This window comes from Lichenostomus cassidix, chromosome 15 (genome assembly GCF_008360975.1).
Source record: "Lichenostomus cassidix isolate B80296 chromosome 15, HeHo_3.0, whole genome shotgun sequence".
NCBI classification, from domain to species: domain Eukaryota; kingdom Metazoa; phylum Chordata; class Aves; order Passeriformes; family Meliphagidae; genus Lichenostomus; species Lichenostomus cassidix.
The window spans coordinates 2,975,509-2,991,319 of NC_139496.1; the positions used below are offsets into that span (position 1 = coordinate 2,975,509).

A 15,811-nucleotide genomic window follows, 5' to 3' on the forward strand; every position below is an offset into this window, starting at 1 on the left:
TGTACATAAAAAGGACGTTCTCAGTGTTTTTCCACAGAGCAAGCAGACACCAAAAATATTCTCAATAGTTTTAGGCTGCACATGCCAGTGTAAAAACACCTTGTTAACATTTACTGGTTCTAAACAGCTTTTAAGCATATCTTAGCCAGATAGATCGCTTCAGAAGTAAAATATTTCAAAAAGCATAAATTGGCTTAAACAGACAAAAACGTAAGACATGCAAATGAAGGCTTAGCAATAAGGACCACTTCAGTAACATTAACATGAAAACTACACTTAGCAAGGACAGAATGGATTGGGTACTTACAATGTAAGAGGAAAGAAAGGAAAAAGCTTATCATAGTAAAATTGCCTTATTTTTGCCAGAATTCACTATTCCTATACCTATATTTAAAACATTACCTTTTAAGCACCAAAGGAGTTAATAAAAATGGCCAGGAATCAAGTGTTTAATACAGGAGAGACGTCTCTCAAATTTATTGTTCAGTCATCAGAGCTGTTTAAAGCTTAAAAACCCCCAAAACAACGAAAAAAATAGAAAAAGAATGTATTTACTCTTTTTTTGTTGGCATTCGAAATTGTTAACTGCTGACATAGGGTGTGCCATGACCTAGTTACACAAGACAAAGATGGATCCCGAATCATAAGGGAGAAAAAAAAAAATCCGCATTACTTTTTTTTTTTTTTTTTTTTGGTTAAGGGTCTGATATATATATATATTTAAATCTTCCTTCTTCAGTGAGTCGTCTGGCACCGTGCTAGAGGCTCCCACCACCCCGCGTGGTGTGGATTCACATGGCGGATCCCCCTTTATGGAACAAAGGAAAAGCCCAGTTGGCCATTTCGCTCCACTGCAGAAAAATGGCTGCGGGTCCCGCGGCCTCTCCTTGGCTTCTGCCGCGCCGTGCTTTTACCCCTCCGCCTAATAACTCAAGCCCCATGGAAGCCGCGCTCCCATTGGCTGCGCCCGCCGCGCTGCCACCGCCCCAGCCAATGGCGCGGCCGCTCCCGGGGCCGCCGCGGCCCCGCGCCCCGGGACGGCCGCGCCATGCGCCCGCCGCGCTCCGCCCGGCCCCGCGCCCGCCGAGCGCCGGGGGCACCGCGCCGCCCGCCCGCCCGCCTTTAATACCGAAAACAAAATGGAACCTCCCCGCTGATTGGCTGCCGACGGCTCCGGACCTTTAATAAGCAAAACTGCTCCCCCATCCTCCATCACCCCCCTTCTGCGTGTGTCGCCACCCCCCCCCCCCCGCACTCTCCGCCGCTGCAGCGCGGCGGGTCCGCGCTCCGCCCGCCCCCGCGGTCGCCCGGGCTCGCCGAAGTCTTCCCCTAAAAAAAGATTGAGAGGGAAAAAAGAAAAAAAAAAATCCACGGGAAAAAAAAAAAAAAAAACTTGTCCCACCTATAGGTCCATCTTGTTTAGAAACAGTTTGCGCTAAGGTAAATGCAGCGGGCAGATTCCACTCGCCCCCCCGCATGCCGTTAACCCCGCGGCGGGGAGGGAAAAAAAACCCGCGCGTCCCGGCGGCGGCCCATGCGGCGGCGCTCGGCGGCGGCGGGGCGGCGGCGGGCGGCCGCGGGCCGGGGGCTGCGCGGCGCGGCCGCCGTGAATGTGCAGGCGGCGGAGCGCGGTTAGGCGTTCGCGGCGCTCGCAGCGGTGTATTGTGGGATCCCGGCCGCCGCCAGCAGCGAGCACACACAATATGTGGTGGCTCGCGAAAACGGGAGGCAGGAGCCTGGCGGGCAGCCCGCGCCGGTAACCGGCCCCATGTGAGACGGGAGCTCGCCTTTCGCCGCCCGGAGACGATCGGCCGCCCAGCGCGATGTCTTTCCGAGAGACCAAGGCGGGGGAAAAAGCCAAGCACCCTGAAGATCATGGCAAAAAGCAGAGTTCAAGTGAGATTGGGTCTTTTTTTTTTTTTTCTTCTTCTTCTTTTTTTTTTTTTCCTCCTCCTCTCCTCCTCCTCCCTCTCCTGCCTCTTGTCTGGCTGGGGTGGAGGGGGGGACCCGGTTGGCAATTCCCCCATTTTGGGGCTCGCTTCGCGGTGGATTTCCTCCCTGCCTGGGTGTGTAGAGCGGGCGGCTCGTTAAAAAAAAAACACACACCGAAACGAAGAGGTCTTTGTTGAATATTTTTTTTAACTTTATGGTTTTCCGTGTGGTTTTTTTTTCTTTTCTCCTTCCCCCTTTCTCTCCCCCCCCCCCTCCGCGTTCAGGTTGGATCAACGGAATGGAGAACAGCACGCAAGCCAGCACTTCTGTCGAGAAAAGAAATCACCATTGGAGAAGTTACAAGTTGATTATTGACCCGGCTCTGAAAAAAGGACAGCACAAACTCTACCGTTACGATGGGCAACATTTCAGCATGCCTGTGAGTGGGGGGCTCCCGGGTTTCCCCCATTGTGTCGTGTCTCCCCCTGCCAGCGTCTGTCTTACTGGCGTTTTGGGGGCTGGGGGTCCCTCCGGGTCGTGGTAATCCCCGCCGTAGCGCATGTGTGTGGGAGGGGGGTCTGGGGGGGACACGCACAGCCACCAAAGTTACAGCCACCTGACACTCTGTATTCAACTGTCAGGAGCCCAAACCTGCGGCTTTTTTCTGTGTTTCCAATCTGTGTGCATTTCCCAGCAGTATTGCAATTTGACACGTGTGTGTGTGTGCGCTTTCCCCTTCCCTTGAGACAGCCCGTGCTTCCTTGGGGTTTATTTTTTCTTTTATTTGTGTCTTAAATTTCAAGCCTTGTTATTGCTGTTTCTATGTATTCTCTCCTCCTCTTCCTCCTCCTCCTCCTCCTCCTCCTCCCAGAACTCGGGGATCGCTCCTGTGGATTGTGTCAGGGATCCCAGAATAGGACGAATATGGACCAAAACTAAGGAGTTGGAGCTGTCTGTCCCCAAATTCAAGGTACTGCCCTGAATTTTGGCTTTAGCTCTGTATACTTGTTTATATGGGAGAGAAGCCTGAGTTCCAAATAGTTTAATGGACCGTTTAAATTACAGTCATATTCCTATTAACATTGTTATTTAGCAAACTGTTAACAATAATCCTCTTCTGTAAGGATAACAAGAAATCAATGCATCTGTCTAACGAGATCACTTGAAGGTTTTGGAGTTGGGACTTCTCGGGCGGGGGGCATTGTGGGGGGCTCTCCGCTGACAGTACTGCTCAAAATGCATCTTTGTAGCCCAGAAAGGAGCCGGTTCCAATGAATGGCTGCAGCAGCAGAGCCTCTGCTCAGCTCTGAGAGTCATCCAGAGCCTTGGAGGCTTCTTTTTCCCCCAAAGTTAGCGGGATGATTTAACCCTTTCCCTCCCATGCTCTCCCCCACACTCATTAACAATGCCAATTATTTTTATCACTCCCCACCTTGTGCCTGTTTCCAGATTGATGAATTTTATGTGGGGCCAGTGCCTCCCAAGCAGGTCACCTTTGCCAAGCTGAATGACAACATCCGTGAAAACTTTTTGGCCGACATGTGCAAGAAATACGGTGAAGTGGAAGAGGTGGAGATTCTCTACAACCCCAAGAACAAGAAGCACCTGGGCATCGCCAAAGTCATCTTTGCCACCGTCAAGGGTGCCCGGGAGGCTGTGCAGCACCTTCACAACACTTCTGTCATGGGCAACATCATCCACGTGGAGCTGGATACAAAAGGTGAGGGGGCACATGCCGGCCTCACGTGTCTGGGGTATGCAGAGCCCCTGCCCGTCCCACTCCCACCACAGAGGCTGTTGCAGAGGGCAGGGATCTGGTGATTAAAAATACGAAGGGAGCTCGGCAGCGGGTCTGGTGTCTGGGGCCTGGGCGAGTCACGTGGAGCCAAATGTGTTGTCTGTTGCTAAGAGACAGCCCTGTAATTTGCAAAATGCTGCCATCCTGCCTGTCCCCTGCCTGTCCCCTGCCCATCCCTGTCCCTGCTCGCTGCCCCCCCATGTCCCCCATCTCCCTGCCCCAGTCTGGTCCCTCTCGGCCACCTGCCAGTGCTGCCGGACCTGGTGGCACCTGCCTTTTGCAAACTTGGGATTTTCAGGCAAGTCCTGGTGGCTCCTGGGACCCAAATCTGTGGATTCCGGCGGCAGCAGCAGGGCTGGGTGCTGTCCTCTGCGTGCCTGGCATTTCATTGATACTTAGAGCGGACTGGGGGCTGGCAGAACAGAGTGCACACGCAGCACTTGTCAGTGTGTGCGAGTGTGTAAGTGTGAGACTGGCTCTTAAAGCGACAGCAGCTCCCTGTCCTGGAGGAACCAGCTCCCTGCCCCACTCCCGAGCCCTTGAAAGCCCATTAAAGTTTCTGGAAGTGTGAAGGCAGTGCATTTGGTCTATTCTCTCTCCTCCAAGTGTGCTAGTGGAAGGACTTTGCTAAAAGCTGCCTGAATTTTAGAAAATGTCTAAAACTGAGGAGGTGTGGATCAGTTGGTGATTGTATTTCTACGTTCCAAAGGTGGCATTTCTGGTTTAAAACTGCCTTGCTGCACTCTTTCGTGGGAAAAAGACATTGCTAACACCATTTTCTTAAAAATGCTGATATTTTTCTTCTGTATTGAAAGGTTTCAATGGTTTAGTGCACAACCAACACAGCAGTTGGTGTGCCACATGTGATAGAGTAGAACAGGATGTTTATTGACATTACTGACCACTGTTAGAAGAAAAATCACAGTAGTAGTATAATATTTTCTGTTGGGAGCTAGGCTTGACCTTACATGTGTATACTTTGAAATTCTAGTACCATTATTTTTACAGACAAGCTCCTTCCCTTGCTTTGATATTTGCAGGTAAAAATCATGTGTAAGGACAAATTAACCATTCGCAGATTTAATAATATAAGCTAAAGCTGGATTGTAACTGATGAATGTCTTAATGACAATCATTTTAAACAAGCTGATTATTCTACCTTCTTCCTTGTTCTTCCCCATTTATAAACTACACTGCAAGTCTTGACCAGGCAGCTGTTCCAGAAAGTTTGTAGCACATCAGGGAAATTGGGAGGGGGGGAGTTTATGCTTCTGTTTCCTGGGAGAAAATGCTGAAGTCAGTTTCAAATTGTATTGCTGTTTTGTTTGCCAGCTTTATGCTTCTAATGTATTTTTTTTCACACAGTTGCTGCTCTTTCCTTCTAAAAGAGTAGGACTGTCAATGTGCTATAATCTGTCAGAATCAAGTAAAAATGGTGTTCCTAAAATAACATTAGCAGGTTAGGACATACTTAAAATACATATGTATCACTTTCAACATTTCTTTCTAGTATTCTGCTTTGTGAGACAATGTAAGGTTGGTTAAAAACTTTGTTTTCACAGTGTAGCAAAATAAATATTAGGAGTGAAAGTGTAATTTTTATCTGTCTGGCGCAAGCATAGGCCCAAGAATCTGAAACTAATAAATCCAGTCTCCTCATCTGAGACTGTTGTTTAAAGAAACTTCTCTGGCTCAGTTTATCCATCTGCAGACTGGACACAGTTAGTAATTACCTGTCTTAGAGCAATAGCTAGGAATCATTTCACATTCATAAACCTCTTTGAAATTGTAACTTTTCCTGCATTAGGTTTGGGATCCAGGAAGAACTGTGAAACTGTAACAATGCCTTTGGTTTTTTTAAGAACAAGTGAAAATAAGCCTAGCACTTCCATATCCGTGGCGTTGTAGTGTCATGTGTGGGTGGTGTGTGTTAATATTTCAAGCTTATCTTCCAACTCTTGCAGTGAAGAGATCTGTTTTGTCATGACTTCATTTGAACTAAAACAGTTTACATAGTTGAGGATGTGGCTCAGGACTTTGTGAAAGGAGATTTGATACCCAAATAACTTCATCTGCAGCATTTGTTCAAGATAAATAAATCTTTTTCAGGACAGAATTGTGCTAAGGGGTGCTTTGTTTTTGAATTGAATGGGGTGATTCACAGGGAGTTTGGGGTTTGATCCTGCAGGACTTTCTCATGAAAGTAGTCCTGGTTTTGGGGAGATACTGCCTGAATTAATTTTTTGGGCTCAGATGCTGGGTCTGTCCATTTTTCTATGTGTTCATTGTCTTTCAGAGCAAAATTCAGACAGTTTCAGGGTCTGATTCTGTTGCCTTTGAAGCTGATGACAGATTTCTTACAGACTGCAAAATAAGTAGGATTAAGTTTTTGTAGTAATGAAAAATTCAATATTAAGAAACTGGGTCTTTGTAGACTTTAGGAATGAAAAGGCTGAGGCTCAGTAACACTATGGGACAGTTTGCTTCTCTGGCTTTATTCTTTGAAGGATACCACTGAGTCCTCCCTAAACTAGGAAAAAAAAAAGGATTAATTGGTGTCTGTTTGGAAAGACAGCATTAACGGTTTTGTCCTCAGCATTCCCATGCATTGTGTGTGCATTAGTAACAGGCAGTTTCTATGAGCAAGGTGTGTAGGGAGAGCTTTCTGAAGTGGCTCTGGGTGTTGGCAGAGGCTTCTCCCTTGGGTGAGAGTTTCACTTCTCAAATCTGCAAGCTATTTGCTTGGCACTTTGGAGTGGAGGGAAACGGCTGCGCTCCAGAAAGCATGGTAGAGAGCAGAGCTGCCAAGGAGGCTGAGAAGAGGAAAAAGGATTTAGAAACCTCCTTGTCTTGGCTGGAGAACGGAGAGTCTGACTTCTCTTGCCCAGCAGATTATTTAAATATGATCCCTGTGAGCTCAGAGGTGATAACTGCTGCTCTCTTGCATGGATGCAGTGGGCTGGGAGTGGTAGCAGGGTCATGTGAGTGTCAAGAATGTGTATTTTTACATAGACTGTGATATTTCTGTTTAGTCAACTCTTGCATTGTGTTCTGTGCAGGTGAAACCCGCATGAGATTCTATGAGCTGCTTGTCAATGGTCTTTACACTCCTCAGAGCCTCCCTGTAGGCACTGAACAGGATGTGTCCCCAACTGGGAATGAAGCTCTCCAGGTAGGTGTGCTTGGCTTTTGTTTTAAAGAATAATTTTCTAGAAAATTCCAAGCATTAGCATTTTAACATTTTTAATTTAGCCTTTTTGTGTCTTGCTGTAGTTCCAGTAGATGTTACTAATTCACATTTAAATAGAACTTGCTCATAATTGCCATAGCAAATGTATCTCTGAATGTGGAGCATGTGGCTGATCTGTGCCTGCTTTGCACGGGAAGTGCTTTTTGTCTTTCTGAGTGAAAAATGCGTACAGAACCAACAGAACGTGCCCTATTAACATTAGAAATTCCTGCAGTTAGGACTGGATCAGATCTGTCCCTGAGATGAGATTATTCCCTTGAAGTCAGGGGAATGATTTACAGTGGTACATTTGGCCTGGCGTCTGCGGTGTGTAATCCTCAGCGCACACGGACTTCAGCCTTGCTTAAAGGCTAAGAGGTGGAAGGTGTCTGAGCTTCAATAGTGGCATCAATTTTCCAGAATCTTAATTAGTTGATGGAATCAGCTTTTAATAAAAGCAGTGGACAGAATTCCTGCGGGCTTCCAGGGGTCCCTCGATATTTAGGCCACAATTCTCTACGTGGCTTTGCACGATTACCTGCTTCCCTGCAAATCCCACTGGGATGAGAGGGCCAGGGGGAAGGGAAGCCTGTTTGTGTGAAGTCACCAGCCTCTTTGGCTTGTCTAAAGGTACTTTGGCTCCTCATTGTGACTTCAGAAGTCATTTTAAGACATCAAATTTGAAAGAGATTTGGCAAATATTTTTTTCCTTCTCTTCTCTGTGCTCCTGCAACTTCATAAAATGCCATGATTTCATTAATTCTGTGATCAAATGTTCTCAGGACTAATAAGAGCTGTACATTGAACATGAAAATCCCATTGATCTGAAAAAAATAAATGTCTCCTCCCACCAAGCACCCCAACAGCATCAAGACAAAACCCAGTTATCTTTTTAACAAAATCATAAAGAGGTTGGTTCTTCCTTATCTCCAAGCAAGGTGCTTTTAAAGGCAGAAGGGAGGCGAGTAATGATTTTGCTGGGAGCCCTGCTGTGAGTAGACCCTGACTGCTCATTTCTGCTGCTTCCACATCTCAAATAAAAATGGGCAGATTTGTTCTTACTCTTTTTTCAGGGTTAACAGCTAAACACTTAATTTATGGTATCACCCAAAGCAGTCCCTGCTGTAATTATCCTTAAGATTCTTTGTCTAGATATTGTGTTCATGTGTTATATTATTGTCCTGAATTGATTTTTTCCCAATTACTACCAGAATTATTGCTTTGTGAGTAACTTTTAACTGTTTACATCATGGTTTTGACACTAGAATCTGCCAACAAACTTGTTTGCTCTGGTAGTTTAGTAAATTACTCCTGACATTTGCTCCTCCCCTCATGCAGAGCAGCAAAGACCTGACAGTTCTGCAATCCCTGCCTCCAGGCCATACACAAACCCCACTGAAAAGCAGTCCACAGCACATTTACACCAAAGGTGCAGAGGTGTGGATGTTTTTAAGAACCAGCCACGTGCTTCCTTCTCCTTTCCGTGGCTTTTAGAACAGTTGAGGAAAAGCTTTCCTGATATCTCTGTGGTCATGATGTCAAGGGGGTCAAACTGAGAGCAAGTCCACCCTACTGAGTGGGTGAGATGTGTGAACGCAGCAGGCAGGTGAGAGTTCAGCTGGAGTTTGATGGTGCTGGCATGTTCCAAGCAGGTCATTTTACAGGTCTCTTTACCTTCCCATGCTTGAGACAGGAGCAGCCAGCCTGTGGTCTCACCAGTTGACTATCCTGGTGTGCTCTTGGGGAGCTGGAGCTCAGCCTATCCTCTCGTGCTGCTAGGAGGATTCTCACTGAGCTCCTGCTTTGCATTATGGAAAATTGATTCTGGAGCTGATGATTAGTGTGGCACTGTTATGACTCAGCAGAGTCTGAGTTGGAGCAGGGCTGCTCCTCGAAACCCCCTGAACGTGCCTGTGAAGTGAGTTGCAGAGCAATTATTTAGCTGCTCTGTAGGTTTGTCGGGTTTCAGTTTCAAGTGCCACTATCAGAAGTACTCTAAGCATTTGTCTTTGTAAAAAGCTTAAAAAAGATGTTTCTGGCAGTTGAGAACTTTTTGTACTTTTTGTATGTGTAGCCTTCTCCCTTGTTACAGATGAGTGGTAGGGAGGATGGTGGGTCAGCTCTGCTGTATAGGCTTGGCTGCCGGCTAACAGTTTGCTCGTTTGTATGTTTTGATTTATTCACAAAAAAAGATAAATTGACAATTTCACATCTCAGACTTTTTTTTTCTTCCCTGTTTGCAGTTTAGACAAGCGTTACGTAGTTGCTAGAAATTGAAACTCTTTCAGCTGAAAGTGGCCTGCAAGTCTCCTGGGCGCCTGGTGCTTTTGGGGGTAGCTTATAAGGAAGACTGTTGTATCTGCTTTCTTCTTCCTCCTCTTGCAGACAAGTTCCTCTTTGCCTTTTTCTTTTAAATCAAAGAGGACTGTTAATAATGGATAATGGTTTGTGGTTTTGGGGATGCTGTAACCTATTTAATTTTTTGCCATGGAAATCAGCGCAAACTCTTGGGTACTCAACTCCTCTGAAAACCAAACAGATTAGACAAATATCTTTATGAAAGTGTGTGTTTAGGTGCTTTTCTCTCTTCTGTTGTTACAGTTGACGGATTCCCTGAAGCGCCTGAAAGACAGTTCCCTCTCTTCCGCGGGATCCTCAGTTACCCCAAACAGCAGCACGCCCTTTTCCCATGACACAGCCTATTCCAGCTGTCGGCAAGACACCCCAAACTCCTACAGCCAATTCACCCCACAGTCCCAAGGAACACCCCACACCCCGCGCTTGGGGACTCCATTCTCCCAGGATTCCACCTACTCTAGCCGTCAGACAACACCTGTGTACCATTTTGGGCAGGACAGTGGGTACAAACCCAGGAGGCACGAGACGAAATTTACGGATGCGTACAACCGTCGCCCGGGACACCACTACGTGCACAACTCGGCAGGGGTGTTCCGAGGCACGGAGCATCAGTTTAGTACATTCAAATCCCATCAGCAGGAGCCAGTTCAGTTCTCTCACACTCCTCCCCTGAGCCACTCTAGTTCTTCGAGCTACAAATCTGCCTTCTCTCCCTACCAAGCACCAGCTGTATTTCCCCAATCTGACGAGCAGCCATTTCCCCAAACTTCCAGGGAGACAGAGTATCGGAGACCTGCGCCACCTCCCACCGAGATGGTTGTGGAAAGCAGCGCTGCCCCAAGCATCGATTTTGTCCCAGTGAAGGAGAAACCAGAGGAGCCTCCACCCTTACCTGACTCGAACTCTGTTCCTGAACCGAGCACAGCATCCTTCTCTCAGACTCCAGAGAGGAGTGAGACCCCTGGCACCCCCACCATGGAGTCTGAAATGCAGCATAACAGTTTAGACTCAAGGATTGAGATGCTCTTAAAAGAGCAGAGAACAAAATTACCCTTTCTTAACGAGCATGACTCGGATAATGAGATCCGAATGGAAGGTAGCCCTATTTCCTCTTCTTCTTCCCAGCTCTCTCCCATCCCAACATACGGTTCAAACTCTCAGCCCGGTTTCAGGGGTCAGACGCCTTCCTCGCGCCCTTCCAGCACAGGCTTGGAGGACATCAGCCCCACACCGTTACCTGACTCTGATGATGATGAGCCCATCCCTGGGACAGCTTCTCTGGGTCAGAATTCCCGGGGGACATCGGAGGCCAGCATGACTCCCATTGATCAGCTGAGCAGGACCTCCAAAATTGAGACCTCGGAGGCTAAAGAAATGGTGCCTGGTGACCAGACTCCAACGTCAGAAAAAATGGACGAGGTAAGTGAGCTGGAACGCAGTTATGAAGCTTTGCAAGTGTCCCCAGAGCTGGGCAGGGTGAGGAATTGCACTTGTCTTTGTGTTGCCAAAGCGTGGGGTTTCTGGTGGCTTTTCCTTTTGCTCAGGCCAGCTGGAAATGAGTTAGATATGACACAAAGCAATGGTCTTAATCAATTTGCCAGTCTCCAGCTTTCCTTATTTATAATATCAGCCTGCTGCAATTTATAGCTTCAGGAGAGCTCAAGGACTGCCCAAGCCACCAAAGTTTGGCCGGTGCTCAGGCTGTGTGAACGTCCTGGTGTTGACAGACACTTAAGCCACTAGAGGAGTTAATGGAGCACTTTCTGCCATTGCTGTGGTCCCTGAGCAGGGGTGTGTATGCAGGCACACACTTGCTTAGTGTGGCTTTCATGTTGCACTGAAGTATTGAGTGTATACGGTGTTTGAAAGCTCTCCAGCTATTCCTGCCATCTGGTTCCAACGGGAGACAGTTGCTGGGTTTAAATACTCACTTTGCTCTGGAGGAGGGAGTATTTGAAAGGGGGAGGTAGTTGACTTCTGGGGGATGTTCTCCATTGAGACTTGCAATAATAGAGCAGAGCTTGTTGCCTCTGCCGGGGCATTTGTGACTGAAGGGGGGAGGGAGCTGAACAGTATGGAGTGGTGCCAGCAGACAGGAATTATGTTGCATGGCATGTCTGTTTGGGAGGTCTGTTGCAACAAATGTGAGTATCACTGCAGTGGACGTGTTGGTCCTATTCTGCTGTGTCAAGGAACAGTCAAAATACAGATCTTTGCAAATACCAGACCTTTCTCCTCAATGTTTTTAATGGTTTCGTGCAAGCAGATGAAACTGCTATCCCTGGTGTGCCAGAATGTTGCAGTCAAGAGGGCTGGTCTTGTTTAAATGTCCCGAGTGTGGTAGATCAATTTAATTTACTCATGAAAGTTTGCAGGGGTTAAGCTGGCAGAATGGATTTCCCTCCAGTGGTTTGCAGTTGTGAGGTTTTCACCGGAGAAGCAGCTGCATTTCAGGAGGGGAGGAGCTGCTCCTGTAGCTTTGCAGGAAGCTCCACTGGAGGGAAAGCTCTGCAGCAGTAACACAGTGCAGGTCTTGGTGCTAAATAGTGAAAACAATGTGACTGTGCTAGATATTTTGTTTTTTTCTACACGCCTTTCCTAACCTGCTTACAGTTGCCAGTTTATCCTTTGAAACAATTTAGCTTCTTGAGTTCTCATTCATCATCCAGGCTGGCCCAGGCTCCACTCTTGGGAGGCAAGTCCCTGGCCGATGAGCCCTGATGATATGTTAATTAGGAATGGAGTTTTGATTCCTTAAGCTCCGGTCTGGCAGGCTTAAGAGGGGATACTCTTAGTTCACCTAAAAACCAGCGAGGAAGACATCTCTTATCTCCTTGCCTTTCTGGGTTTGTATCTGCTGTCCTTGCTCTCATGCAACTGGGTTACAGCCAGTTCTGAGAGTGTTTAGGATAATGGGTAGATGCCAGCATGGTGTGTGGGGTCAGGCACTTCTGTAGGTGACACGGGGGTTAGGGGACAGGCTGGGATGTGATATTGTAGGTTGTGATACGGGGCGGCAACATGCTGATGTTGAAGCCCATGTTAAGTCTTTGTTTCCCCTGGATGAGATGCTGGTGTCAGAAGTTAAAATTGATAGTTTTGTGGTACAACGTGATGTAAGTGCCTCAATCCTCTGCAGAAGTCAGAACGGTGGTAGCAGGGTTTCCATGCAGGTCATTGCTGCCTTATTTGTCTCCTCCCCCCAAAAAAGTTGATGTTTGTTGTTGGAGCTGTTTACTCAAACCTCCTCTTGGTTACAAATCACACTAAGCTATTCTGACGTGTTTGAAAAGTTGCCTGTGCCTTTCATTGCTCCTTGTGATGCAGAAAAAACGATTTCCATGTGTTTTTGCTTCCTTTCCCCACCCTTCTCCCCACACAGTTTTTTTGCTTTAGAAAAAGGCTCTTCTGGCTTCCCTCTCTTTTGCTGAAGGAGCAGAGCTGAACAGTGACTTAACATAGGCTGAAATTTGAGCTGCAGCTTTCCAACTGAGTTAGAGAGGGGCATTGAGTCTGTGTAAGGGCTGGAAAGCTGAACCTCCGGCTTCAGCCTATTGTGATACCACTATTCAAACTCCAGTCCTTCAGAGAATCCTCCAGTGAAACAGAGGGAAAGCAGACACGAATATTTCTAGTGATTGTGTGGCTTGGGGAGCAGAGCAGGAATGATAGCATAGGGAAGGCTCATTAAGTATCATAAGGAAGTAATAAAGGGCAGAGAGTTTGAACTTATTTACTTCATATTTGGCTGTTCCTGGGTCAGAGTATCCCCAGGCCAGCTCTCTTTGGGTGGGTGCCCTAGCTGGGAAAATCTCAGGGTTCATGAGGATGGCAGCAAAGTCACAGGGAAGTTTCTCCTGAGGTGATTGATGCTTTTGAAGAACCTCCTCCCGTTTCCCATCAAAAGAAGCACAGTTTTTGTCAATGATTGCTGATACAGTAATGTCTGTTCTATAGGTGAAGTGCTGTCAAATTGTCAGGGAAATTAACCCCCCAGACTTGCCATAAGTAAAGGAGGTACAGCCAAGCCCCAGCAAATGCTCTGATTTATTATGCAAGACCCTGGAGTTTGATTTCAAGATCCGGTCTGATACTCCTAAGCTAGAGTTTGGCAGGGATTTTGGGTGTGGGAGAGGAAGGGCTCTGCATCTGTCTGCAGCACCTAACCCGGCTAATCTCCAAGCAGTGATTAAGGTCTGTAGAGAAAGTCCAGCTAAGCTTAGCCAAGGGACCAGGCTGAGAGGAGGAACTGTGGGATATGGGCATTACAAGGTAAGGGGAGAAAAAAGATCCTTTCCAAGCAGCACAACCTGCTGGACAGGAAGGCAGGGCAGAGAGGGCTTTTTCAAGAAACTAGAAGAAAAAAGAAAATAAAAAAAGCTGAGCTGCGTTGTTGTATGAGGACAATTTTTAAGGGAGAAACGTACAAACTTTCCTTTCTATGTGCTTGAGAAGATAAAAAGGAAGGAATTGTAATAATTTCTTTTCACAGGATCTTTGCTGTTTCGGAAGTGCAAAGGTTAAGTACGTACAGTTTGACGTTTTGACATCCCATCTGAGCCAGGTCTTGTTTTGGCTTGGCTTGTGACAGGAAGAGGCCCTGCCTTTGTGCTGGGGAGGGTGACAGGATTGCAACGAGTCACTTTGTTGTATATTGATGATGCCTTTCATGTTTCAGCTTATGAATGTATCAGCTTGTGTGCATAGCCAGCATGTAATAGGAAGACTGGATGGTTGACAATGGTATTTGTCCAGATCTATAAGTACTTTTTAATTGAGGGATCAGCAGTCTCTTGTCCTCCTGGTAGTTTGGCTAAGCAATGAGTTGCTGAGGTGGGAGGGGCGCCTTAAGAACGCCAAAGATCATCATAAAAATTAAGATCCTGAAACATGAATGAGGTGAGAGCGGTTCTCCTGCTGCTTGCTGGGAATTTTAGCAAATGATCTGGGGAGTGAACTGGAAGTTACACAGTGTCCAACAGCCCTAGAGACCCTGCTGTCACCAGCTGTTTCACCCAGCTGTTTTGAATGTTTTTAATGCCATGCTGGGTGCTGAGGTGCCTCTTGCAGGACAGCATCAGCATCCCTGGGACAAGCTGTGTGGATACAGTGGGTTCTCTTGCAGCTGCCTAGGGAGAGTTTCCCAGCTGTGCTTACACACAGATGAGGTGGGTCAGGCTCAGCCCTACAACAAACTCTGCTGAAGTCCCTGAGGTTACATCTGGGCTGAATTTGCCCTTCGTGTTGAAGCATCTTCGGGTTCTTGTGTGGTCATGGCCAGAAGTGGAAGAAGTTTTGTTGAAGTATCATATTGTCCCTCTGGAGCCTTAGCAGGATGTGATGACATTCCCCTCAAGACACTGCCTCGTGTCTTGTGTGGCTCCATGCTGCTGCATCCCCATCCAGACTGGGCATTGTTTCAGTAGCTGGTAAATAATTCCCCATTCCTGCAGAGCCAAATTCAGCCTTTAGTTGTTCAAACTCTTGTGAGACAAAACAGAGCCGAGGTGTTGTCCAGGCAGTGAGAGGAGCTGTTGAAGGTTTCAGTGCCAGCAGTACCTACACTGGTTGCCCCTTGGAGCTGAGCTGAGCAGGAGCAAGTCCATCTGTGCCTGCAGGAGGATGTTCTCCTCCTGTACCCTTCTCTCACCCACGGGTTGTGTGGGTTGGAGGGAGCCCCATGTTCCTGGGATGTTTGTGATGAGTTCCATGGAGCTTCCTAAAGATGAACACAATCTCACTCTACTGAGGGATGTTTCTGGGCTGAAGAGCTCAGAAGTGATTTATTCAAGGTAAATGCACGTTGAGGTTGAGAAGGTAGATCCTTAAGAGCCAGGAAATTTGATACCTTCGTTTCCACAGTAACTGTGCAAGAGCCCTTATGCCCATAAGTAGCTGTTATGTGCATATAATATATATGGGTACACCTGGGATCCAGTTTACAGCTGGAGTGGGATTCATCATTTCTGGAGGGAGATGGGGAGAGTAGATGGGGGAAATGGTTTCTCTGAATGTAGTCTTTTAATTGAAGAAGGGAGAAAAACCTGAGAGCTGTGATTTATGCCCAGTCTCATAAACACTTTTTCAAATTTTCCTGCCTCCTGAGCTCTTGCAAATGCGATCATGCCTGACAGAACCGGTTCCTAATGGAAACTCAAAAAATAGGTATCATGTTATGACCATGAATTTCCAGAAATGCAGCCAGCCAATGCCCAGGCAGCAGAGATTTGGATGACTGCTGTGGTTTTACATGTGAATTACACCAGCCATGCTAAACCTGTGAAATTAAAATGAGAGTGAACTGCTTAAGCTGTGGGTTCAGCTCTGCCCTCCCTGAACCACGCACAGCAGCAGCAAGAAGCCACAGGGACTTCAGGAGCTCTTGCGGAGTTTAAGCTTGTTCAGGAAAGAAAGGCAGCACACAAATCCTTCAAAAAGTGATTTAAATGTGACACTACACTGGCCCCTTTGAGAACTCAGAGATCTCTGAGGAG

At 47.1% G+C, this 15,811-nt stretch overlaps 1 protein-coding gene across 1 annotated transcript in view; it reads left to right on the top strand.

The window, feature by feature from the left end:
* The first annotated feature begins 1,232 nt into the window (after window positions 1-1,232).
* The window catches only part of SETD1B (SET domain containing 1B, histone lysine methyltransferase), a 48,954-nt gene continuing 34,375 nt past the window's right edge, over window positions 1,233-15,811 (top strand). Inside the window, exons 1-6 of the mRNA XM_085075505.1 lie at window positions 1,233-1,896; window positions 2,217-2,371; window positions 2,804-2,902; window positions 3,382-3,652; window positions 6,790-6,902; window positions 9,561-10,736. Coding sequence (XP_084931631.1) covers window positions 1,824-1,896; window positions 2,217-2,371; window positions 2,804-2,902; window positions 3,382-3,652; window positions 6,790-6,902; window positions 9,561-10,736 — 1,887 coding nt within the window. The 5' untranslated portion in view covers window positions 1,233-1,823. The remainder of the gene's footprint in view (window positions 1,897-2,216; window positions 2,372-2,803; window positions 2,903-3,381; window positions 3,653-6,789; window positions 6,903-9,560; window positions 10,737-15,811) is intronic.